General features: G+C 38.5%; 1 protein-coding gene across 13 annotated transcripts in view; it reads right to left on the bottom strand.

The window, feature by feature from the left end:
- Positions 1 to 27,561, bottom strand: part of dlg3 (discs, large homolog 3 (Drosophila)) — a 110,773-nt gene that overhangs the window by 30,034 nt on the left and 53,178 nt on the right. For 7 of the 13 annotated variants that reach the window (XM_008420772.3, XM_008420771.3, XM_081611787.1 and 4 more), the window contains 10 exons: positions 24,092 to 24,145; positions 23,690 to 23,740; positions 21,217 to 21,341; positions 20,161 to 20,330; positions 19,936 to 20,072; positions 17,901 to 18,045; positions 15,929 to 16,091; positions 15,075 to 15,200; positions 1,908 to 2,064; positions 775 to 877 (listed from right to left, as the gene is read on the bottom strand). In XM_008420772.3, coding sequence (XP_008418994.2) covers positions 775 to 877; positions 1,908 to 2,064; positions 15,075 to 15,200; positions 15,929 to 16,091; positions 17,901 to 18,045; positions 19,936 to 20,072; positions 20,161 to 20,330; positions 21,217 to 21,341; positions 23,690 to 23,740; positions 24,092 to 24,145 — 1,231 coding nt within the window. The remainder of the gene's footprint in view (positions 1 to 774; positions 878 to 1,907; positions 2,065 to 15,074; positions 15,201 to 15,928; positions 16,092 to 17,900; positions 18,046 to 19,935; positions 20,073 to 20,160; positions 20,331 to 21,216; positions 21,342 to 23,689; positions 23,741 to 24,091; positions 24,146 to 27,561) is intronic. The other 6 variants (XM_008420776.3, XM_081611789.1, XM_008420777.3 and 3 more) reach the window with 3 other exon arrangements.

Here is a 27,561-nt window from a genome sequence, read left to right as displayed (position 1 = left end):
TGTAATTTACTCAATGTAGTAACTAGTTACTTCCCAACTCTGGATACGTCTAATGCGTTTAACAATTACAGGTTTGTGTTATGCTTGCAGTTTCTATACTTCTGCTTATCAAACTGTCTTCTAAATGTTGCAACTTTCAAAACCAGGGCTACAGTTATTCTAATGACTAAATTTAAGGAAATATTCAGTACCCTTTTTTCCTGCTCACCAAATATTGCAAAAACCAACAAGTTGCCTTACATATCTGTAGAAAAAGGAGTAGATCTTTAACAAAGTGAAAAACCAGTAGATTGTTGTCATAAGTTTCATTCAAAATTGTAAAAAAAAAAAAGAAAAGAAGAATGGTAGCCTTTACTTTACATGGTGGAATGGCAAGTAGCTGTTTTATTAGCCAATTTTGCTAATAAAGCAAAAGACTGTAATTGATTTTTTTGAATTGAGGCCAATCTCTGTGGACTTCTAAAACAGATTAACTTTAAATTAGCTCCAAATTTAATAGACAATTTCCTGCTCTAATGGGACTAATCTGTTGACACTGCTCACTGTGAAAATTGTTTTACAAGTGAAATTATAACAAGCACTTAATAAGGACTCAAGCGAAGATCAGTAGGGCTGGAAAACTGTCCACCCCAAAACTCATTTTGAAAAACCAACAGCTGCTAAAATAACGCTCTGCCGCCATTTTCACAAGTAGGATTAAATTAAGAAGTATAAAGCTGAGACACATTTGTGATAAAGCATATAAATACATGAAAGGTGACAGTAATTGCCTACCTTCAGGCCTGTACTGAGCAATGATGGTGACAGTCTGTCCAGCTCTCTTCAGGGCTGCAGCCGCCTGTTCATGAGTGGCGTTCCTAAGGTTCACTCCATTCACCTGCAAAAAAAATTAAAAACGATTTAAAGGTTTTGATCTGTAAAAAAATATATTCTCAGCTTTCTGGATTATACTCAATTTAAATACAAAGCAAAAGTCCTCAAGCTTATGTAACTTCAGATTTATTTTGTTCCATCCACAAACTTCAGTTTATTTTATTGGGATTTTATCCACACAAAAGTAGTGGATAATCATGACGTGGAAAAACACTGAGATAATTAGACTATTTTGCAAAGAAGAATAAAAAAGTGCATTTTTTTAAATGTTCAAACATGGTGGAGACATACTCCAAAAGATCTGCAGTTTTAGTAACCTCCTGAATGTTGATTCACATTCGACAAGCACTGTGCCGTCACTTAGCAACCCGATCTAAGACCAGCCCTGTTACTTAGCAACCCACATAGAGCTGAAGCTCTTTGGGTCAGCTGGTTTTACTGATGTACCATCCAGAACCACTTGCTGCATTCTTGTTGGTTGTGTAGGAGGCTCTACTTCTGCTTTTCAAAGATGTACGGTTGTTGAATTGTGTGTTTGTTTTCAGCCATTTGTGTGAATGTAAACGTTAAGTTAAAGTGATAAAGGCCCCGAAACAGCTCAGAATAGGCAGAACTGAGTAGACTAAAATCTCTTTAACCAAGAATGACTTTGTGCATAAAAAAGTAACAAACATGTTTTGTAATGTTCATAGACTTATCCTAACCCGTTCAAGGAAGCACAATAGGTCATGTTTAAATATTATGCATAATGTGTTGCTGGACTGAATGCAGAACTGAACTACAGTCATATTTTTAAGCATCACTGGATTTTGTGCAGAGAGCAGCTTGGCTCCCTCAGAGTTGTTATGGATTTAATGTCTTGCTCAAGGACATATCTGCGTGGGCAGGTGTTTGCAGGCTTTCTGAACGCCAGGCCACCTTTAATTCTATCATCATTATTCTGACAGCGGGAGCTGGCTGAAAATCTCACTTCCTCCAGCTTGTTACAGTTGTGGATGAGGGCAGACAGGAAGCTTGGGAGTTCAAATACTGACCGACAGGATCCGGTCGCCCCTCCGCAGCTCGCCGCTCAGGTCAGCCGGCCCTCCAGCCAGGATGAAGGAGACAAAAATCCCCTCTCCATCCTCCCCGCCGACGATGTTGAAGCCCAATCCGGTGGAGCCCTTGTGCAACACCACCTTCCTCGGCTCCCTGCCAAAGAAAAAGAGACGACGTGAGGGTGAAGGACAGGATAGAGTAAATAGACAGAAGATACCACAGGAGATCGATATATGCAGGGTGTTTTCAGACAACAGCCATTTTTGCTTCGACTGTGCATGATACCAAAATGTTTAGAACACTCAGTAGAGGATCTACCGGCAGATTCCTCAATCTGGAACCTTTATTTGTACTGGGAATGCTGTAAACAGAACATTTAGATGATTGAGGTTTAGGGCACCACAAACTGGCAGAAGGCAGTGAGTAACTCTGAAACACCCATGCAGCTGTCATTATGCTACAGAGGCATGCAAAGGTCTGGGTGTCCCAAGTCTTTACAGTAGATACTTTTCTCCTCCAAAACGCATTAAACACCTGTTTGATTTCTCACAAAAAAGAAAAGTTTGACCAGTGAGGAGCTGAAAATTTACAGTTTAAAAAACAAAATATTTATTCTATCTTCTGACATTAAATCAGACTAAACTTTTACAGCTTTAGATCAGTTTGCATTGACAAACTCATTTTTATTTGTTAGTTGAGGATTTTCTTTACACTCAAGTTATTATATGCATTGATAACATTTGAGTTAAATGGATGTATTTTCAGGCGACACCTAAAAGTGGCTGCTTCCTTGTAGAACCTCCTGGAGAAATCAGCCAACATATCAGGAAGACTCTTATAGACCTTCAAGTAATCTAGTTAATCCCTGCATACAATTTCCAGATGTTGCAGTTCAACAAGTTTTGGACTGAAACATGTGAATCTGCTGCAGAACTAAAGCTAAAGACCTTGTAAGGATTCTGGCTGAAGCTGGTGAGAAAGCATCATAATGCAGAAAGAAACGAGTCTGGAAGAAAAAGCCAAAAATCAAAATCAGCAAAAAGTCAGATTACAGTTTACTGGTGGATTTAAGGGCAAACACCCTAATTTTTGAAGCCATATTCAGAAAAAAATGACTGAAAATGCAGCTTGGGAAGCTAAAAAAAGCTGGGCACAATCCTACTAGAGTTGCTATTGGCTGTTGTTTGAAAGCAGCCAATCTAGAAGCTCCTTTCATTTTCTTTGGCTCTGATTGGCTGTTTCTCCAAAAGTGGAGATAAGGAAGATGTTAGCTTCTGCGGTTGTGATAAGATGTTTTCCACTGTGCATATTAATGGATATTAAGATATATTTGGTGTTTGAGCTAATAAAATAAGCAGGTGTAAATGTTCTTAAAGATTTTAGCTGCTCATGGCGCCTGTGGTCACTAACCCATGTGAATACTAGGAAATATGTTTAGATTTCTGAATTTAAAGAAAGCAAAAGAAATCAGAAATAGCTAGTCAGGTGATTTAATCCCAAATCATCTAAAACAGGAAGTTTAATCAGATTTAATGTTGAGGAAAATTGTGTTTGCGTCTTTTTATGAATAGTCTAAGTATTTGGTAGATTTTAAGACTGACATCTTTACAGTGATTATATGGAGAAGCCACTTTGAAAACATGTTGAAAAATGTTTGACCAAAAATAAAGCAAACCCCTCCTTATAAATGCTACATAAATATATTGTATATGCCTAAACATGTACGGTAAATGCAAAATGAGTCAAGATGAGGCTTAGACATTCAGGTAAATCATTGACTGCTGAAGATTCACCAACCAGTGTGCTGGTGGTACACTCTTCCTCTTTGCATCACTGTTTGCACAAATATGAGTCATCAGAAGTCAAACATTTATGACTCCTCACAGCGTCGACTTCAGATTTTAGTAAAACTTTTGGTAAAGAGGACAGCTTGTTAAAGTGTTGATGTGCTTCCAGTCCAAAACTACTGCTGCTGTTAGAGAAACTACGCAAATAATTGTATTTGTCAATTTATTCTTGAAAATACAGTTTCAACAACAGCTGCTGCACTAAACCACAATCAAAATGGATAACATCGTAAACAGAACTATGGAGGATGCTGGATTTGGGAATGTTGGAAGTCTTTTGGAAATATCAAGACTCAAGATTCTCTAGAGATTAGAGAATCTTTACAGTGATTCCATATAATCACTGTAAATAAGTCAGTCTTAAATCTAGATTCTCCAGGAAATACACACTGTAGTTTTATTAATGCTGTTAACTGTGCTGAGATTATGAAGTTCAAAATATAAAATTCTTTCATCTTTACTTTAAAATAATAATAATAAAAGAACATGATGTTGCCTTTCCTCATTCTGTATCAATACTTGATGCTTACTATCCTATAACACTGTTTTTTAAAGCTGTTTTATATCTTCCTATAATTCTTAAAGGGAAGGCTAAAGAGTTTAATATCAACAGGCTAAAAAATAATAAAAACTAACATAAAATTGGCAGGTAAGAGTCTTAAAATGAACAAACATCAGAAATCATCCACAAAAAATTCAACACTGGTGCTAAACCGGTACCAACACCCGTTTAGTACTGGCACTGCATATCGTCACAAATCTGGACAGATGTAAAAAGCAAACAGAAGTCTGACAAAGAATGATACTGGAGGATAATGATACCATCATGAAAATGTTTCCATTGTGGAAAATAAATAAAAACTTTGGAAAAAAAAAAGTATAATACTATTTAAAGGAAGTGTTATTTAAAGTTGGCAATGAAAGATGTGTAAATTTTCAGATTAAACTATTCTTTTCTATTATGTCTTATTAGTGAGTTGCAGTATATTTGACAGGTTGCACTGTTCACTACATCAGCAGTAACACCACTAGGTCCAAGGAGCTGTTATCTACTGATAGCAGCACTTTCTGCCTATGCATGGGAATGTTCACATGCATACACACACACAAGCATGCAGTGAAATCAGAGCACGACAATAGGCCACTACCCAAAGCTCTCCTTTAGCCTCTATGACTCATCCTCCAGCAGGCTGCCTGGGCTTTAAGATGCTGGAGAGGCCAAACCACCGCTTCAGTACAGCAAAATCACACACCACACATAAAAACGCAGACTCTGGGAAACCTAACAGTTCCCTCTCTCTCTTTCTCTCACACACACACACTCATATATACACTCTCAACAGATATCAACATCCACCGCTGTGCACAAAAACACACACAATTTCCTCTCAACAGAAAAGACGGCATGTCTCCCATTAGTGGTCTTCCCAGCCTGCGGTCTACAGGAACAATTACATCTCATTCCCTAATGGCTGCGCTCAGACTCCAAGTTAAGGCAGCTTTTCCTGTCGAACGGCGGCTGAGAAAGCAGTTCAGACTCTGAGGTTTATCTTAAATGGGAAGAAAAACTCTTAAAGGTGACCTATTAAACATGCAACAGCCTTAAAGAAGTTATGATAGGGTTCAACAAAAAATTTTTTCCACAAAATTATTCATAGACAATGAGATTTCCATCGTGTCATTTTAAATTTAATAAGCTGCTACTGGCCCAACTTAATGTTCGCACTCACATTGACAGATTTGCAATTATACACCTGTACAGCTTTGACAGGCAGAAGCGGAGGCTCCTGTACAACCAACAAGAATGCAGCACGTGGTTTCAGGATGGAAAGTCAACAACAAAACACTTGTTCTTTACAGTAGTCATACTGGAAAAACAGCATTAAAGCCAGTTGACTAAATGTGATGGAGGTTGGAAAACAGTCGACAGTTTTCCGTCGACTGTGACTCAAACAATCGGGAGGTTTTTGAAATTTTCCAGACACCAAAAAAAACATCAACATTTCCAAAGAAATTACTGAATGGGTTTTTTAAAGCGAAATTACAAAAATGTGTAAAATGTGAATTTTGCATCTTAAGTCCCCTTTAAATAACTGAACTAGGAGACTGGAGGAGATTATAACAATACAACTGTACCTACAACAAAAAGACAAGAGAAATGTGGCAAACAGAGAGGAAAAGCTTTAAAGATGATTTCTTTGATGCCTTTTAGTTGCCCTAAAACCAACGGTATGGATGACGGTGTTTAATGCTGGGTTTAATGTTTTCCACAGCTTCAAAAACAAATATCTGTAAACAAAAAACAGTGAGCAGCTGCTGCCATTAAATATGCTAAAACAGCCGACTTGCCTTCAGGTTAACTTGGACTTAAAATAACCCCGCTTTCCATTTTGAGCTTTTCATCTCGGCTTCAAAGGCACGCAGATCTCCATGGTTACCTTAGGATCCATATCCGGTGTGTGCTTCTGAAAGAGCGTTTCCCCACTGCGTGCTGAGGCAGCCTCTTCACCAGCGACATGGAGGATGAGATGTTCACCGTGAACATCTCGGACACGGCGTTGCTGCGGTGGCCGCTCACAGACTCTGACCCTCCACACAGAGGAGGTCCACACATTTAGAAGCTCTTTTCTGGGGCCTCCTTCCCCCTATCTCATCCTGGTGTGCTGTGATGAGAAACAGCTCCGAGGCGGGTCGCCATAGTTCACCCCAACGCTCCAGTTCCAGCAAGTTTTTATCCATTTTGTAGAAACTGGAAGAAGATTCCAGCTCAGATTTAATCTCCTATCAAGCTGCGCCGTTTCTGCTGTGACGCGTTGGTGGCTTCAGCTCTCTGCAGAGCAGCAGACCAGCATTCCTGTCTGTCAGCTCGCTCCTCCGGAGACTAGACAGATAGATTCCCAGGAACTCCTTGATAACTTGCAGAAGGTTGAGTGGGCTGAGGTACGCGTGGATGACCTTTCGTCATTTCCAAGCCTCTGATTTGCTGATCTTATAATCAATGACCTGACTGACTGCTGGTCAGCAACAAAGATTTCCCAACAGCAGGATAATATTTAGACTACTGTGGAATATTTCAGCAGATAAGAAAGACCACCTTATCTGAGGAAGAATGCGTTTGTCTTGTTTATGAGATTTTTAATTAGGGTTGTGAACGTTAACATGTTAGTATGCGATTAATCTAAAAAATGTAATGCATTAATATTACATAATGCCACGATGGGACATACTAAGAAAACATTACAATCCAGAGATTATACATTCTTATTCTTATTAAACATGGGGAACCAATATGTAATTTTATACTTTTGCCTTTTGTAAAGCACTTTCAACTGCCTTGTTGCTGAAATTGTGCTATATAAATAAAATTATCTTACAAGAATCCATCCATCCATTTTCTTTACACCCTTGTCCCTTATTGGGGTCGGGAGGGGTGCTGGTGCCCATCTGTTGCTGGTTGCCAGTCTGTTGCAGGGCAACACAGAGACACACAACCATGCACACACTCATTCACACCTAGGGACAATTTGGAGAGGCCAATCAACCTGACAGTCATGTTTTTGGACTGTGGGAGGAAACCAGAGTACCCGGAGAAAACCCACGCATGCACAGGGAGAACATGCAAACTCCATGCAGAAAGGCCGGGGCCGGGAATCGAACCCAGAACCTTCTTGCTGCAAGGCAACAGCGCTACCAACTGCGCCACTGTGCAGCCCTCCTTACAAGAATCAAGTCATAATATTACAAAAATAAACTCGTCTGAGAATAAAGGCGATCGATAACACCAGAATAAACTCATACAAGAATAAAGTCATAATATTAAAAGAATAATCATAGTATCATGAGAATAATGTCAAAAGAACGAGATGTAAAAATATAAAATTTCATATTTAGAGAATAAAGTCCTAATATGACTTTGATCAACATATGATTTTTATTTGCTTGACAATTTTGACAAAATGTAATGTTTGTTGCTTGTTTCATAATTGATGACTGTGCAAACTTGACTTTATTCTCATAATATTATGACTTTATTCCTTTACAACTATATTAATGCAAAATGACAACTTTATCCTTACAATTGTATGCTTTTCATTTTCTTAGCTGGTTTAAATACTCTGTTGTACAATTCAGATTAATCGCAGTACCGAAGTTGACCTAAAAGCCTCCTCTCAAAGCAGCGCGTTGCTCAAAGCGGAGAGTCTTGCACTCCGTTCAACAATGTGGTTTTGCAAACGTGCATAAAAAGATGAGTGAGGAGAATCAGACTCCTGTGCTCAGTGACAAATTTCACTTTAAAAAACTCAGTGGTTAAAAGCAAGCCCCCTGCATACAGAGAATTACGTCCCGAGTTCAAATCCCGTCCTCGGATCCTTTGCTGCATGTCTCTGCCTTCTTCCTGTCATATTACTGTCAAATAAGGTCCAGTAGTACCAAACATTCTTAAAAACACAAAACAAAACATGGATGTTTTGATAAAACCAAGGTAATATATACTTACTGCAGCAGGTTATTGATCTTCCACCAAAGCTCAACAAACATTTCTAAAAGATGTTTGAAATAAAAATCTTTTAAACATTCCTGAATGTGATGCTTAATTTGAGATAATAAAACATGTATTTGAAAACGTGCATTTTCACATTTCAGGCATTTTCACATTGACGGTGCCATTTTCAGTAGAAAATAGCTGTGAATTCTTACTATTTCAAATGCAGCATTAAAGCCTCCACCCTGCATCACAAGACCTGCTTCCCCTCCTCTCCCCTCCCCTCCGCCTTTTCATCCATGGCAGGAATGTAAACAATTCTGGAGCGGCAGAACCCTTTTCTCTTTATAATTCGGAGCCCGCCTCCTCCTCCCCCCGAGCCTCAGTGTGCTGGTTGGCTGAGGCTGCGGCGGCTCCGTCCCCAGGCTCTGAATGGATATCTGGGCAGCAGGGTCCGGCAGGTCGGGCTACCCTGGACGCAGCACAGTAATTGGCTCTGCTTGGTTGATTAATGGCGGACACTGCAGATGGACGCCATTTCCAGACACTTTATCTCTCCCTTCCTCAAACAGATGACGTATGTACTGTACTGTCTGCGCTTCACTGATTTAATTCCCCCCATACAACTTCTCTTTGCTGCTCTTTTCCTCTAACTTGACAGTGACATATTTGTTCACTAGCAAGGTGGAAATTCAAACACTGTCACCGTCTGTGACCAAATAGAAAATCAGTGGAGAATGATTAACACCTGCGATGTGTGAATCTGGCTTAATTAGTTTTATTTCAGCCTCCTTTTTTGTGTTTTTGCAGCCTTTAAATGTGCAAAGCAAACATCAAAGCGACTCCATTGGGTGAATTCTTGCACTCACCAGTTGGAGGTTTTTGTGTTTGCAGGAAAAGGGAGTTACTGATTAGCTCACCTGCTGCTGCGGGACTCAGGCTTGAAGCACTGTTGTTCAACTGCTGTGCAAAGGATCTATGCACCTTGCAAAAGCGCTGCGTAGCGTACGAAATCCCAGTAAAACTCATTCAGGTTTTTATTGGGTGTATATTGGCAAGGAGTTGGTAATTATTCTGATGCTGTATACCCAGTTATTCACAATTATCATTATTACTATTATCATTAGTAGATTTTCTTGTCTTGTTATGAGAGTTAGTTTGTAATAATTTTGTTTGTTGGTATGTGAATATTTCAAATTTCTGATAATTATTGACTCGGTAAATATTACATGTCATAAAATTCAGATAAGGGGTAGGATTAAATAAGTGACTGATCACTTCTTCCTAGTTCTTTTCAAACAGAAAGGTAGTGGTAAACTGATTGTTATGTTCTTGGCTATGCATGTTTTCTCTTGTCACACTGATTATTTGTTTTTCAAAACCTGTTTGAAATAAATGAAATAAAAGTAAATAAAATGCGGTGCAGCCACTTGTAGACAGAGTCAAACTGTGTGTAGATAATCTGTGACGTCCTCAGAGATGATTGTTGTATTATCTTGATGACCAAAAGCTAAGGTTGCAACTAAAGATCATTTTAATAATAGATCCCATTTTTCCATGAGTGACTTATCGCTGCAAAGCTTAAAATACAAGTTTATTTTACTGTTATGGAAAAAAGTTTGTTCTTTCAAACTTTAGCAGGATCTGCTCCCTGTTATTATAATTCTGGTTTTATTTTACGAGTCGCCTCTGTGTCACAGACCAAACAGAAGCCTCAAACCAATGGCGCTGCATGGCGGATAACAGTCCAAGAATCCAAAGTTTCCAAAATATTTGCACACAGAATCTGCTGTGGAGCTCGGCAGTATTTGCAGAGGGGAGCTGCTTCTTTAGCGATAGTTCACAAAGATGCATTTTAAACACGCGTTATCTCCCATCAGCCCAATGTGGACAGAAACCAGAAAGGGGCTAATATCAGATGGAGAACTGTGAGGGGGAGGTGCAGCCGGGAAAAAGACTGAAACATCTACATAAAACAGGCGTGTCCTAAATCCTCGAGTAAAAAGTACTCAGAGGACAAAAGAAAATTTTAAAAATACAAAAACCTAACTCATAAAATGGCTGATTGTTTTTTTTGTTGTTGTTTAGTTTGGTTTGTATTGTAGATAAAGGATGTTACTCATCGTAGATCCAAAACTTTAAAAATGATTTTGCTGTGGTAAAACAAAGGCATCTTATTTTCAAATTCTTTTGGGCTCGATTGAACAAACAAACATACTTTCACTTATAAGAACAGGATTTGAGTCACTCTTTCAAAATGTTTCTATATTTAGCCAAGTTTAATCAGTTAAATAAAATGTGGATGTTAATAATTTCAATACATTTCTTATAAGACTTTTGATTTGGGTGCAGCAAAGTTATCTTTTCAGGAAACGTCTCTGGATAAATGTGTTTCTTCATTAAGGGTGGGCGATATGGACTTAAAATTTTATCTCCATAGTTTGTGGTAACAATTAAGATTGTGATAAAAAAAATTATTCCTTTTTTTTTTAAGAAACTGTATGGTTGTGACAGCATTAAGCAAAGAACCACAAACACAAACATTGTTCTTGAAAAACAATGACTTAAAAAAAGTGTAATTTATATCACAAAACTGCATACAGTAACAACATTTAATCATATTTTCAAATGTACTTATATTTATTGAAGCTCTCATGGAACAAACAGAAAATAGCAAAAATAGCGTACTGTCAGTTTAGTTTTTTTATTCATTATCAATGAGTGAAATTTATCATGACAACAATAAATCAAAAATTTTTACGATATGATAAATCCTCACCCCAATTCTACTTATTATCAAGGTTTGGTAATAAAAAGAGTAATATTTTGTGTCATTTTCCATTATAAGAGAATAATGTCGGTCATAATTTCACCCTGAATATAAATAAAAAGTCTCTGCATCCACCGCCTGTGCTGGACACATTTAATTTGTATCAGTCTTGAACTGCAGTTGGGGGGGGGGGGCAGAGAAAATCACTCCAGGGGCCACAAATGGCCCTTGGGCCACACATTGGACACCCCTGATCTAAAATAACCTTGCCAGTTGGAGCCAATGGCTGGTAGAAAGGAAATGCAGCCTGCCTGTTAGTCTCATACAGCAAAGATGCTCATGTGCTGTGACTTGCTGTCAGACGTGACATCCTCCGAGACGACGCCATGTTTTTTTTTTCCCCCTGATTGCGCAGAGGTGTGCGGACGGCGGCTGTGTGGGCCGTTCTCATCTGTGCGGCTTATTTACAAGGTGTGTGATGGGTCGGGTGTATACTTCGGCGAGGCATCTCCCGCTGTCACAACGGCGCACTGCGCTTATCTGCGTGTTTGTCCGTTTGTCAGCACGCTATGAGCAAATGTCTCTGTGTACAGTATGCATGTGTGATCAGAGCTGGCAGCATGGGTGATGAGAGGGGTAAGACCGGAGTGCGTGGCCTGATTTTCCCAGTGTGCTGATGAATCATGACAGCTGCAGGATTGTCTGCTACTGCTGTTCGTCTGCTGGTCTGTACCGGATCAGAGTTTGCATTCGTGGTAGCCTCTTAAGTTTTAGCCTCACGGATCCTAATCAGAATAATCAGAATTTTCTCTCTGGCTGCTGCGTTATTCTTCCTGTTCCATCTCCTCAAACATGCGTACTGGAATCAGAGCATGGACTACTCGTTACACAATATAGGCTAAATTTAACACAAGCAACGGCTCATACGGAAACATTCTAGCGTTCATCCATGTGGTGATGCACAATGATCAAGGCTGTGAAAAGAAAATCAAAATGCAGGGGGGCCCTTTTGCACATTTAGTGCTGCCAAACAGAAAATAACCCACAAACCGCTGCCATAAATATAACGAGCAGCACCGAAAGCAGCGAGGTCTGAGATATGGGCTCGGTTTTATCAATGCCTCCTGACAGATGGAGTCGGGCAGCTTGTGGGAGCAGGAAGCCCTTTCGGCTGCGCTCCTGTGGAGATGTGTTTGTGAAGAGCAGGTAGGGCTCCATTTTACACTGAAGCAGAAACGGGCCGAGTGTTTGGATTTCAAGGAGGTAGATGTCTTATCTAAAACTTAAAAGAGGAGAAAGGCAACCATAAAAAAACCCAACAGAAATAAATAATAATGATGTAACTTTTAACGCTACATAAAGTTGCCCTTTAACATAATTTTACAGAAATATCAACATCTCAGAGGAAAATGCATATCCATCCTCTTTGTGATAACAATTTTGTGTTTTTAAACCTAGAAATAGAAATAAAAAGTTGAATCTCTAAAAACTCTTTTGTTTTTTCAAAACATGTGGCTCTAAAGAAATGTTATTTAGATGAAATGGTTCTTTGGGTTATAAACGTCACGAACTCCTGATAAAGTTTAATATATTCTGATTGTATTGTTTGGTATTATTTCCGTAGCCTCTTAACAAGTGAGACAAGTAACTTGTAGTAGCTTGTACTTTGCAGTGCCAGGGAATCTCTCAATGAATTCTTGCAATTTGGAAGCAGTATAGCATTTTTATAATGTATTCCAAACTGCACTTGAAATCTAAATCTAAAGTTAGAAGCCTTACACTTTTAGATAAATAACACTGAGAATTATAACATTTTCTTTGACTGTTTTATGGCTAAATAGTCATTTAGTTAAAATGTTGACATGGCTCTGATATTCCTCCAGCATAATGAACCAAAATGCATGCTAAAAATGTTCTATTTTCATATTTTCAACGTTTATTGAATGTTCTAAATTACTAGTAAAATGATTGTGGAAATTAATCATTTTAAACGTCAATTTTTAAAGGTAGTTGACAATACAAAAGTGTGCAAAGTGCTGTTAAAATACCAGGGTAAAAATGCAACCATGTCAACCATGTGACATGTATCCATGTTAAACTGAAATAAAAAGACATGTAAAAATAAAAAGGTGCAACATGCATCCTGTCTTAGTCTGCATACCCCAAACTAGGGCACTTTTTAAATCAGTTTCAGTCTTCGCCCTCATTAGATACACACCTAACAATGATTATTGCAATTATGTTGTATCCGTAGTAAAGATAAGCAGTTTCACTTTAATTTCCCAGACATTTTCTCTTTTGAGTCATCTAGCAAAGGCCAGAGGCAGAGTGGTTACAAAGGATGATCTCATTGCACACATCAGTCAGGAAGAAGTCAACACCGTGGCACGATCGCAAACCAGCAGGGATTCACCCCTCAAAAAAACATTACACCTACAGATAAATATAGCAGTGGCAGCATAATGAACTGGGGTGAGTTATCCTCAAATAGACCCGGTTTTTCCAAGGTGGATGAAATTATAATCAGGTCAAATTGAAATATAATCTGACTCAAAAGCTTCAGGTGTCTGGTTAAGGATGAAGATGAGGAAGGATTTATTTTCTAGCACCAAAGTAAGTCAAAACTTACTATACGAGAAGAAAACTAAAGGTTTGTAATAGTCAAGCCAGAGTACAGAACTAAATCCAACATTAAAAAGAGCTGTGATCTAGAGATGCTACTAATATTAGCTTAAGGATGTGCACACTTATGCAGTCCCACTAAAAATGTTCGAAGTATGAAGAAACAGTTTTGAAATGATTTTACACGTAGTTATCCGACTTGAGGGTGTGTACACTTTTGTGAGTTGTGGACTTGGATCAAAAGTTTGGTTTACTTTATAACTTCTGTGCAGAAAGTTAGTCAATTATCAAACCAGACCTGTTGCAGGAGCTTCAAAAAGTGATCAAACAGCAACTCGCTAAGAAACAACAAGTCAAACAACAGGTGTGAGTTGGGCTGGACAATAAATCAATATCAATATACGCTGCGATAGAAAGGTGATCCATATCAATATGTAACACATCTAATAGACTATTCAATGATTTCACTGAACTCAGGGACAGGATAAACCTTTGCTTCTTTCTGCTCCCTTTTTGAACAACTTGTGTTTTGTTTTACATAATAATTTTGCTTTAAATATTAAGTTGTTACTAATGTGTTTTTCCCCATGTATTTTTTTTAATTGTTCAAAATAAAGAGAGAAAGAAGGAAAGAAAGGAAAGAAAGAGCAATCTCCAATCCAAAACTGCACAGCATTCTGGGAGATGTAGGCAGAGAAAAGACTTTAGTCAACCACTCATGGCCGGCTAAGCAAGGTTTGTAGAATCAACTAACTCACTCGCTCATTGGTTACCTAGCAACAACCTGCTGAGTAACTAGTGTTACCTAGCAACAACTTGTTAAGTAACTTGCGCTGTGACAGTTTAAGGTTTCTTCGCCATGCCTCATAACCACTTAAAGTATAAAACAACAAAGTGGAGTGAAAACTGGGTCAATATCGACTGATATTAAATGCTTACATGGAGATATGTTTTTCAGCCATGTCGTGCAGCCCTAGGTCTGAGTAACTCAGTAAAGATGCATCTTCCAGTCCAAAGATATGCACCGAAGTCACAATCACAGGGTATGAAACTTTCCGACTGGACTCAAACGCCCTGTTGGTCATTGGAAATACTGTAAGAGGCACTACCACACGTTGCACCAACATGAAGCTGTCACATACACATGAGGTAGGGAAACATTTACATGCAAACACAAAGAGAACTAAAACAGGAAATCACAAAGGTCACCCTGCGACCCCTTCCAACCCTCCCCTCTCCTTCATATAGTTTTGTCGTTCTCATCCTCTGAGTCTGTCTTTGCTTGTATCATAGTGTGTTTTATTACACAGCTGTGGCAGTATTTACTGCTGATCAGGAAGCTTTCCTCTTCCCTGGTTCTACTCTGTCTTAGGCCAGATCCAGATGCTGAGATACAGAGAGGAGGGTTAGCTAAGTAAGGCGTGGTGGACTAGGTTAGTACCTGCCAGAGAAGGGGAGTGGACCTTGGCACAGGGGAGCAGGGGAAGGACAGAAGCCTCTGTAGTGGGCCTGGGGCGCCTTGCTATCCCCAGGTTTGTGGATGACACTGTAAATAGGTTCAGCCCTGCTGTGGGGTACAGGAATCACAGTGAACGGGACAAGTGTAGGACACAAAGAAAGCACACATACCAACAAAGATGCGACAAATACTCATACGACTCATGTAGACAGATTGTACAAGGACATAACAGGGCAACATAAACATTCACCCAGGAAAACACACACGCACACACACCAACAAACAGGGGGAATACAGCCCTCTCTCCCCAGAGCTCTGGGTTAAGCTGACTCAAAGCCTCGTGGGACAGTCCAATCAGGCCCTTATGAATGCTACTTCTGATCCACTAGCTGGATATGAAGTCAAAGGTTAAAACACAGTCATAACAAGTACAAGAAGTGACAAGGAGCTTCTCTCAGCACACAGCCACCGCACGCTGTCCAGCTATGATGTAGTGTGCACCGCCACGGCCCCGATGAGCTGACATTTGGAAATTAAGTCTGTGTTTCTTTTTCCACCGTCAAGCACTTCATGAGGATACTTAAAACTACTGCTCAAGCATGTATCTATAGAATCCCCATGACGATGCATGTGAAGCTAAAACAAAATGGAGGCCACTGGCAACTGAAAGAAACCCAAACGAAACAGAAAGATACTCCCCAGAAACATGAAACAGGTGCGCTCCACAGGCATGTTACACCAGCCAGACACAACTATGACTTGTTCAGAGTTATTGTTGTGACAGCATTGGAAAAAAACGAGAGAATCAGCCGTGGTGGGGATAAACTGGAACTTACCTCGTGAAGTCTTCCTCCCCAAGCATGTGGCGGGGGACGGGCGAGTACCTTGACGGGGTGACCTGGGGCGGCGGGTACACCGGCTTTGGCTCCATCGCCCCCATGTAACTGTGGCTGACGTGGTTGTCCACCATGGTGGGAAAGGCTGGAGGGAGGGCCAGGCCAGTAGGGGGAAAGAAAGAATGATTAAAACAAAAGCGCTACAGGAAGTAAAACAGCATCTGAAAATCGAAAATACCATCTATTGTTGTTAGGGTAAAGGTCGTTTCAAAAAACTTGGCTAACACTTTATCTGAAGTGGTGTGCATAATAATGATATGGCACTGTCATAAACATGATGGAAAATAATGACACTTTTAATACAAAGTTGCATTAAAAGTGTCTTTATTTACCGAATGACACTTCATGACAACAGTTATAAACATCCATGAAGACTCTTTCATGCTCATTGCTTCATCCGAGTGTGCAATACCAGGCCTGTCACAATAAGCAATAAATCAATTAATCGTATGATAAATTAAAACAAACTCAATAATTTCCATTTGCAATATTTATCGTTTTTTCTCTTTTGTCTCTTTCTGCCAAAAACTGGATGATAAAGTCCGCAGTCTGGTGCTCTGGTCTCAACTAGACCTTGTTTTGAAGGATAATTTTGTTTACAGAGACTTCATAATAAATTTTATTTGTTATTTCTTTTGTTTTGTTTCTTTACTTTGGATATTTAAAATATCATCCAAGTGTCAAATATTCATTAGGATTAAATGTTTATAGATATTTGATATTGAGTTATTGCATTTTTATGCGATTGTCATATTATTTGAAAAATGGTCTCAAAACAACAATATTATCATTTATCACAATAACATCTGGGACAATTTATCATCCAGTAAAATTAGTTTATTGTGACAGGCTTATGCAATGCTATTATTGTAATATTTTTTGGCTATTCCAAGTGTTGAGAAGTTTATTTTTATGCTAATATGTCCAACTGACTAAAATTTGGACAGAGTCTCACAATAGCCAACGCTCACGCAGAACAAAGATAACGTTGGCCAAAATGCCAAAGGTCACAGATGAGAAAAAGATAAAAGAAATAAAAAGGCTCACATCACACCTAATGATATCTTTGCATTATTTACTAATATTATCGCCATTGCAGTCCTAGTGTATGTAATTATCCAACAGTCTGTCTTTATCGATCAGCATAAAGAAAGACTGTTCTTTATGCTCATAAAGAACAGTCTAGTAAAATATGAGTTGTGAGTTGAGATTATGCACAAGTGGATAAAATGTGTGACATATATTAAAATTGATCACTTTTTCTTACGCAATACTAAAAGTAACAGTGTGAGGGTTCAGAGCAGCTGCTCTTCTGTGGAAAAATCTTGATCTTTATTTATAAATTAATCCGATTCTCTATCAAAACATTCTTAAAATTTCTGCCTTTATTTGAATACCATCATTGGATGCAACTGTACTAATTTCAAACAAGCTAAGTATTAGGAAGCAGATTTCTCTAAACCAAGGCTTTGCTGATCGTATTAAATGCAGTACAAGAGGATGCTGTGTACTGAAGACAAGACTGGAACAGATTAATAGAAACCACCATCAATGAGAGTCCCACTCTGGTCTCCTGTAACATTAAATCACTGCTCTGCTGAAATCTGAGAAGCTGCAGCTCAAGATCGTGGGCTCTCATGAGCAGGTGGGATGTGAGAAACCATCCACACTCTGTGGGTGGCAGAGAACTGTGCTTGTTGCTGTGGGAGAAACTGCGTGCGTGTGCACAAGCATTTACTACATGCACTATGTGGGTGTCTGGGCATTGCAGTTTGATCAGAGAACAGTGATCAACTCCTAAAAACACAAAAACTTTCATGACGAAGATGGAAAAGATGCAAGGCGTATTGTGAAGGTCTTCCTCTCGGACAGGAGAGGAGGATTCAACCAACAGGTCGATTCAGATACGTACTGCTGGAGTAGTCTGGAGGGGCGTACATGTCGTTCAGATGCACGGGTCCCGGCTTGGCCACCTTGAGGTAAACCATATCAGAGGTGTTCTTCAGCGCAGCTACCGCCTCCTCATGACGCACATCCTGCAGCACGATGTTGTTCACCTGAATGTGTTGGCCGTCAGAGAACAAAAAAATACGAGCTGTGACAACATCACAAAGCCGTCACACAAGCTAAGACGGTAATGATTCATAGCTGGTAGGTAACATGAGAGTTCATTTCATCAGCAAACGGAAAATGAAATAAATGTTGTGTTCTGTGGCATTGACAGCAGTAAAAAGGAGCATTTCTAAAGTGTTTAAGATCAGACTGAAGTTCTTCATTTATCCCTTTTATTATAGTTTTGTTAATACTGAAGCAACAGGTTTAAAGATGCTGCGGAGAAGCAGAAGAAGTCAAACAGTTCTGTTTTAAAATATCACATCCATGTGAATTATACTGATGAGACTTGTTTTTCAGGGAATAACGCTCAACCTTCTACATATTCATAAATTCAATGTACTGCTGGAAATTTTTCTTCGATTTATCAGCTGCATTTGATTCAAATTTTTCAGAATTTGAATCAAATGCAGCTGCATGTTGAATGTGTTCATAGAAACCGTGAAAGTCACATGATCTTAATGTGATTTGTTTTCTCAGTGAGTTAAAGCAATTTATACTTTTGACAATATAAAAGCATAATAAATGATACGCAAACTTCTAAAATGTAAAGTATATTTTTATTAATAAAATGCTAAATAAATATTTACGATTACTGACAAGAGTCAGTAAGATTTGAAGATGTTTGTCCAGACTGATTTAGCATTTCAATTAAAACATGTAGGAAGCCGTTGGGTCATTAACACCACGTCTTAAAATAAGATCTAAACTACCTTTAAATAAACAATAACTCCTGACATTTCACTAAGTGTAAATGAGTAAAACTTTGAAAGTCAGATTTAAGAGCTTGTAGAACTGTGTTTGTAATAAATTAATTTGATACTGTATAATTTATCAAATGCCTTTTGAGATGCTTTCAAATATTGTTTGAAAGCATCTGCAAAGAAGTAAGACTTCTATTATGTAGATTTATTTAGGGGTTTTTTTGCCAAATGTTCACAAAAGAAACTTTATATTAGATTCCTTCAAAGAACTCTACATTAGTAATAATTGCCCTCAAAACCATCTCCAGATTGATGAACGGCTCAAACAGTTTCTCTAAAATCGCTGCTGACGTGTTTCGTCCTTGAATATGTGTAACAAATACTCAAACAGTCAAATGCAATTGATCATCAGCATTCGCCTGCTACTTAGAAATATTATTCCAATAAAAGGAGTGAGCAGGAAATGAGCTTTTTATTTATTGCTTTGGGATTTTGTTTAGTTGTTTCGCATAAAATTTACTGCAGTTTGCGATGTCATGAGCTTTTACTTTCACACGACACACTGCAGTGCAATGAAAAAGTATTCCCCCTCTCAGACCATTAAACAAATTTTAGTGTCAAAGGTAAAAGCAGTTTTTAAATGTAGGGATTGTGTGAAAATATAGCTACCTCCCTTGTTAAATCATCAAATTAACTGTAATCAACCACAGTTTATTGTATTTTAAGCATCTAACCACACCTGATAACTATCAGATCTGTAGAGTTTAAAACAAAAAAAACATAAAACCTCCCTGGTGACATGAAGAGGGCTATTAAATCTCTAAAATGGCAGCTGGGAAAAGGAAACAAAGCCATTCCCAAAGATTGAGACTCTAGTAAACCACAATGAGAGCCACTATTCACTAACAAAGAAAAACATTTAGAGGTCAACCTTCTCGAGAAAGGCCAGTCTACAAAAATTACTCAAAGAGTTCATCTGCAACTCATGCAGGAGGTCAGAAAACAACCAAGAACATCTAGACCTCAACAAACTCCGCTGGTCTCACATGGTTTCTAAGAGATCAAATCTCTTAAAAATAAAAATCAAGTATTTTGGTTTGAAATGCAGATGTGTGAAGTGAAGTCTCATACAGCTAGCAGTCGGTCTCCAGTCTGCAGTCGTCCATCTTTCTGGGCGGCTCCTCCTTCTATGATCTTGGTGATATAAATGCTATTGTCTCCAGGAATATGCTGGTTCCCAATTCCCCCAGCAATGCTGAATCCCAGACCTGGTCGGGAGACACAAAGCGGGACAGTCACCGCATGTACAAATAATCAGCCTCTCAAGCAAATTATGTTTGTGTCCCAGAGTCTGACCTTTGGGGCCCTTCAGCAGGTTAACCTCCAGGATGGTCTCTGGGGGGGCCTGCCGCCGTCGGACCAGCAGTCGCACCACAGGCCCCGCCTCCTTCAGGGCCTCCACTGCTCGGCTGTGAACCACCTCGGAGACGTCCACGTCGTTCACGCGCAGCACGCAGTCGTTAACCCTGAGAGAGGTTCAGATGCACGTCACAAACCCCCAGAGGTGGACAAAGTAGCACTACTTTAACATATTTTCACTCAGGTGAAGGTAAAAAGTAGCCGTCCAAGAAATTACTCATGTAAGAGTAAAGGTTTTATTGGGTAAAAAGTTAATTTAATATTTAAAAATGACATTATCAGACGGACTAAAATATAAAGTTAAGTGGAAATTTTTAGTAATTTAAGGACAAAAATGACAATAATTCATCTAAGTAACAAAAAATTACAAAATCAGGCAAAATAAACTTTTTCCAAATCAGTTTCTTTCAACAAAAAAACTTATAAAACTTTAACAACAACTGCAGGTGTGTGTCTGGTGAATTTTTGGTTAAAACATGTTTGTTTTTCATTCAGTGGGTAGAAAATCCAGAAATTTTACTCAAGAGTAGAAATACTTCATAATAAAATTATTCAAGTAAAAGTAAAAAGTAGAGCGTAGTCCTAAAAGTTAAAAAAAAGTTACTCAAGTAAATGTAATTGTGTTATGTAACTCATTACTACTCAACTCTGCAGACTCCACTGTGTTTGATGCATAAAACACAGGAAGATCCCGTGTTTGATATTATCAGAGGACTCCATATCATAATGTTTTACATCTCTCAGACTTTCTGGGGTTTTTTTTGTTTGTTTTTTTTGCACTGAATCATAAGTTTGAGGAAGCACACAGAGCCAAGAGGCAGAGAGCTGAAGAAACGCTGCCTCCCACACAGCGCTGGCTGGCGGGACACGGTGTTGGTGAGCGCTAAAGATGTGAGCAGAAAGGTTAGAGCAGGAGGAGGATGGAGAGCACAGCTGAGCTCGAAAAGAGCAAAAGAAATATGAACGAGGTGGGGAGGAAGGAGGGGAACTCACCCCAGCCGTCCGTCCATAGCAGCTGCTCCTCCAGGAATTATCTTGGTGATGAAAATCCCCGGATCATCGGGAATGTGGGGATTGTCTATTCCTCCAGCGATGCTGAAGCCCAGGCCGGAGTTCCCCTGAACACAGGTTGGGATTGGTGTTTTCATTAGAATGCAGAAGAAGCAGCTCATGTTGGCCTGTGTAAAAGTATTCATACCACTTTAATTGTTTTTACAGGCTTGTCATATTACTTCGGAGACCCCTGAAGGAAATTTTTGCTTCTTCGTTGCCTCACAATCAATATTGCATTCCACTGCAGAAACAAAATATTAACAAGTATTTTGGTCTAGTTTCTAGAACAAAAATCTTGGTACACGTCAAGTACAACAAAACTAACTTACAAGCAACTTTTCAGTAAAATATTGGGGCTTGTTTTAAGTCAATAGTTTCTTAATTTTGATGTTTCCACTGGCAGATTATTTCACTTATAAAATGGGGAAAACTTCTTGTTATAAGTGAAATAATCTACCATCAGATCTAGTTTTTAAAATCTATATTCAAGAATTATTGGCTTAAACCAAGTGGAAAGGTTACTTCCAAGTCAGTTTTGTCTCACCTCAAGTGAACTAAGATATTTTCTTTAGAAAAGAGACCAAAAATACTTGGTAAATTTTATTTTTATTTTTGCGGTGTTTGCATTCCCTTCCAATTCATTGTCAAATACACCTCAGCCTATTTTGTATGCAGTCACAGTGATAAATGTTAATTTAAAATTATGCATACACCTTTAAAGATCCTCAGTGAAAACATGTTTACATTCTTAACTCTTTTCTACAGAAAACTGGTTGATAATCGATATTTTACCAGCATGTTTGTTTTTGTAATAACTTTCAATGGAGACGGGATTGCACATGAAAACGTCTCTTTAAAAAAAAACAGTCAGACCAACAAATACAACTAAAATTGTCAGATGTTTATATTACAATGTGAAAATAGTCCAAATTGTTTTTATTTATTTTCTTCATTTTGCCCTTTTGAGGTCCAATTTTAACTGTTTTGCTTCTGCATTTTGGGAATCAGTTTGTTGCATTTACCCAAAGGAAAAAAGTAAATAAAACTTCAGATAACTCACAAACAAGATATTAACATATATGACAAAACATTATACTGTAACAGAAATACTTTCAAAATTCAAGATGTCGCATGAATTGATGACTAAATAAACTATACTTAAATAAAACTTTTGTGAGACAATGCAAAAGAAAACAATATACCCATGTCCCCTATAGGACTCCGTACTTTACAAACACAAATTTAAAAGTGATAGTAGAAGGAATATTATGAAAGCTTTTCACATATTTTTATAAGTAATAAACTGAAAAGTGTATTTATTTGTATCCAGCCCCCCTGAGGCAACACTTTGCAGAATCAACTGCAAGTCTTTTGGGGTATGCCTCTCTACCAGCTTTAGATCAGGAGCCTGAATGTTTACACAGTTTGTATATCTAATTGAAGACGCCCTGATGCAACTTTTTCACTTCCAATACGATATCAATATTGCAGTTTTGAGCATTGGCTGATATTGATATTGACCTGACACGATATCAGCATGGCTCATGCATACTTTTATTACTTATTTTGTAGTGTGTAGCATGTATTTTTCTACAAAAGAAGATATTTTAATCTTTTTACACCACACAAACAGCACATATAGCCCAGTTAAAATATTTTCTGTTGCATGACTGAGTGCCTGTAGGTCTTTAAAGTAGACCGACACTGCCACCTCCAGCCATATTCATCCCTTTGACTACACAGGCCCCATTCGGATCCAGCGGGCCGAGGCACAGTGCTGCATCTGACAGCCGTGGCCGCAGAGATAGGCAGCAAACAAGACAGCTGAGAAAAGACTTCACTTTATTATTTTCTATAATTAATGAGAAACAGTCGCAACAAATTAGGACAGAGTGGGGCTGAGGCTTCACAGCAGTGCAGCTCCAGAGCAGGAAGGAGAAGCCATACTGGACCACCGAACGTTGCACAACCACAGACCCTGAAAGGTGCGACTCTGCATGCAGAAATGCCACTTTAAAGTAAACGGGCCAGAAATATGCTGTGCACTTATTCAGAGATACATCAACATGGAGGTGGAATAATGAGAGTGGAAACGTAAAGCTCCCCCACTTCAAGTTGAACCGCTCCTGCTAAGAGGAGCAGATAGGAGAGCACTTTTCATTTCTGCTGTCTGCAGATGGAATATATAAAAAGACTTGCCTCTTACTCGCATGAAACGTCACACCTAAGAGTCATTTACTGTACTTATGTACGATCAGCAGCTTCACAAACACAGGTTTCTTCCGTCTGTACACACATCAAGCTTTATGTGAGTTCCTCAAGCTCATTTGACAAAGAATGAGCCGCGTGCTACCACCTAGTGGGGAGAAATCCCTTATGCAAGAAATACATCAAAGAATGAAATACAACTTACCCTCTCTAAAATGATTTCCTCATATTTATACATCCCGTCGCTTCCGTTTACCTGTTGAAACAAAAACAAAAACGTCACAATAAGGATGATGAATATTTAGATTTAGAAAAATAAAACAGAAGCAGTAAATGTGGGTGAAATCTTTAACAGCTTCTGTTTTGTAGAAAGAGCCATAAAGAATTTATTAACAAAACAAGAGTTAATGCATTCTCCAAATGGTGTTAGAAGCAGACAAAATGGCATATGTGACAATGGAGAACGCGCTTTAAACAGAAGGCATTCACGCTATGAGGGGGAGGGCTTTTTATCCACACACAAACATACAAACACGTCCATGCAGAACAGAAAGTCAGAATAAGACGCATCCTTACTGTACAGCAGACAGCGAGAAAAGATACTTACATAAGGGCCTGCATCTAGTGAGTCTGCGTTGACAATGATGGGGGGAGGGTTGGCCTGTGAATATGAAGAGAGGCACATTAGCTCGGTGTGCGAGGCTGGAAGAGGCACAGACGTAATGAAGTATGCACAGTAGTGTTCGGGATGCCATAGGAACCGCCAACGAGGCTCGGTGGGACTGCGAACGCAGGAAGGGACGAGTCAGAGGAAGGTGTGAGGACCGAGAATGAGGACTGGGCTGGAGAGACTGCCGTTTATTAACTGCCACAGCCTGACGCGCTGCACACACCTCATAAAACAAACCCGCTTGTGTCTCCGCTTACGGTACGACACGTTTACACCAGTCTGGTATATGACTGGTATTGTGATTAATTGTGATAAACTCACATTTCTCACCACTTGGTCACTAAAACCTTTATCAGTTATGAGCAACACGCCAAATATATTATTAGCATGTCCCACGAAACAAATCAGGCGACCAAATATTCCATTCAAGCACACCTTTATGATCGCAGTTTGTGTTTAATTGAGCGCTAATGGTTTAGAGAGCAAAACGACATTAAAATATTTGTTTCCATCTATAAACTGAACCTTCAAATTGTCATTTATTGATATTTTGTATTGAACAATCCACCATTTAGTGAAGCTTTTATTTTTACTCGATGATGCAAAAGTATTTTAAGGTTTTTTCCACTGAATGGGATTTTAAATGCAATAATTCTGGTGGTGGTGTTGAATCTTACAGTCTGCAAATTCTGGTAATAATTGTAATGATTTTTAACTGTCTAACAGTGTATATAAAGGAAATCTATACTTGGATGGACTGATTTAATCAGTAATGATTCAGTTGAATCCATATATTTACAGACACTGTTTCAAACACATAATGTTTAGTTTCTGACTCTAACATTAAATCAGACTAAGGCTTTCCTGTTTGTACATTAGGAATTATTTAAAGTTGCTAAATGAATAATGAGCAAGAGATTATTTTCTTTAGAATTGCCTTCAAATTCAAAAATGCACATATATATATTTTTAGACTTGGAGTCAGTTTGGAACTAATATGGTGGTACAGTGCCAATGTTAATTTCGAAGATGTATTTGTGGATTTAACTACCTAGCCTGATGTTTTGAGATGTTTCCTGTACATTTCCACTTAATTCTCTTTTCCCTCCAGCAGTAAAACACCCCAAAGAATGATGCCCACAACAGAGACGGTCTTCCACGTTTTCCTCCAACTCTAACAATGGTCGACACTTCAAAGTTTTGTTTCATATTGCTTAGATCATTGTCCCTGAGCGAATTTCCAAACTGTAATCTGACTTTTTTTTATGTTGCTTTATGAGTAACTGTGTCATTTGGGTTTCCTTCAATTTTTAAAGACATAGTATTATGGCATGTAAACTTAAAGGTGACCTGCTGCTGTGATTCCTTGAACAGGTTAGAATAGATCTATGTGTTACACAAACATGTTCAATGCATGTTTGCTGCACAAAATCATTCTTAGATAATGAGATTTTAATCTGCTTATTTCAGCCTACTTTGAAATTTCAGCTTGAGTTGTTTTAGGGCCTCTTGTCTCTTTAGCTCTAAACAATCTAAGCAAGATGCTATGCTGCTGGCCTCACCCCTCCAACCCAATGTTTATACTTGCACGTGGAAATGGTTACAAACAATTATACAACTGCAGAAAAGCAGAAATGGAGCCTCCTGCACAACCAACAATAATGCGGCAGGTGATTTCTGGATGGTAAGTCAACAAAAAAACATTTGTTTGTGAAGCAGGCATTGTACAGGGCATACAGCAGTAAAACCAGCTGACCAAACACAATGGCGCTCCGCCTGGGATGGTAGGCAACAGTGCAGTGCCTGGTAAATGTGGCTTAAATATCAGGAAGTTTTTGAAATGGCTAATTTTCCAGATACCAAAAAACATTAACTTATTGCCAAAAAGCAGATGGGTAGTAGTTTAAGCCGTTGGGCTTCTTTTAGAAATAGTTGAGACCAAAATGGAAGTATAAAAACATGCAGAACATGAATTTTGCATAGTAGCTCACTTTTAAGACTTGGGAATGTAGAAACACTTAAAAAAGTTATTGTTCTCTTTACTACAGCAGTTGAAATAAACTTAAAAAGTGAGGAGGTAGTTCACTTTTATTGGTTTAAATAGTGTATGCAACCATCTGTTTTCAACAACACTCAGCTTTTGAACTGCTGGCAGAGTAGAAAAACAAAAGTGTTGGGTAATTTTTTCAGTCAGGAGGTTGATGACCATTTAATTTGTCTCGACTGGATCTTTTAAGGCCATCAATATGTCACACTGTGATGAATCTTTTGCTCTGTTGTTATTGTTGAAACTAACCAAATATCAGATTAATCAACAACCCTCATTCTTAGTCATACCCCTGCTGGTAACCTTTGTTTAATTCTGCTCATGAAATTTTAATTTAATGCATGATATGCTGATTTTTTATTGCAATTTCTAAACCCTCTGCTAGACTCCTTCCATTTTAGTCTTAAAGATGATTTTGGATAAAGTATGAATATTTAATCAGAGTTTTTGTCCCAATTTAACCGCACTGATTTTTTACTTTCAAGAAGCAATTTAATCTAAAATCAAGTGCAGCATATAAACTTAAAAAACAACAACAAAGAAACAATGATGCTGTCAGCTTGGCTCCATTGTGCCACCTGGTGTTTGTGTTCCCATTTGGGGCTGCAGGTTGACCGCAGAGGGAAGCAGAGGAGAGTGAGTTGGATACAGTTTGCATCTTCCAACTGGTTAGATTTTTCCTTGACTGATTGGGATGTTGTGCTTAATGAGATGCTGACAGCATTGCCTGGGGATGATGGGTCTCTGGAGGTCCAACCAGATATGTACCGATCTTTCCTTAAGTTTTCTCCACTGCATTCATTCTTACCCTTCACTCACAGTAGCATTGCTAGTCCTTTCTAGACATATGAATACTCCTGGTAAAGATGAGTAAAAAGGCTTAAAATAATGTAATCTTATATACTGCAGCAGCATACTCGACGTCCGAGGAAAAACGTACAAGGGAAAAAAAGATCCCTTCACAAATGTAACAAAAATCAGCAGTTCCTCCATCTTTGCCAACCACAATCTCCCTAAAGACAAGAAACTTTTAAAAAGTATATGCAGCTCTGGAAAACAATTAAGAAACCACTTAAAATGATCAGTTTCTCTGATTTTACTCTTTATAGGTGTTTGAGTAAAATTTACATTGTTCTTTTATTCTATGTCAACATGTCACTATAATTCCAAGCAAAAATTTTATATTTATTTGCAGAAAATAAGAAATGGTCAAAATAATGAAAAAGATGCAGTGCTTCCAGATCTTAAATAATGCAAAGAAAACAAGCTCATATCCATTTATAAACAACAAAACTAATGTTTTAACTCTGTAACAGTTCAGAAATCAATACTTGGTGGAATAAACAGGAGGTTTTCTATG

The sequence above is a fragment of the Poecilia reticulata genome, chromosome 10, assembly GCF_904066995.2.
Source record: "Poecilia reticulata chromosome 10, P_reticulata-male-v2, whole genome shotgun sequence".
Taxonomy (NCBI): Eukaryota; Metazoa; Chordata; class Actinopteri; order Cyprinodontiformes; family Poeciliidae; genus Poecilia; species Poecilia reticulata.
This window is presented reverse-complemented; position numbering and strand designations above follow the sequence as displayed.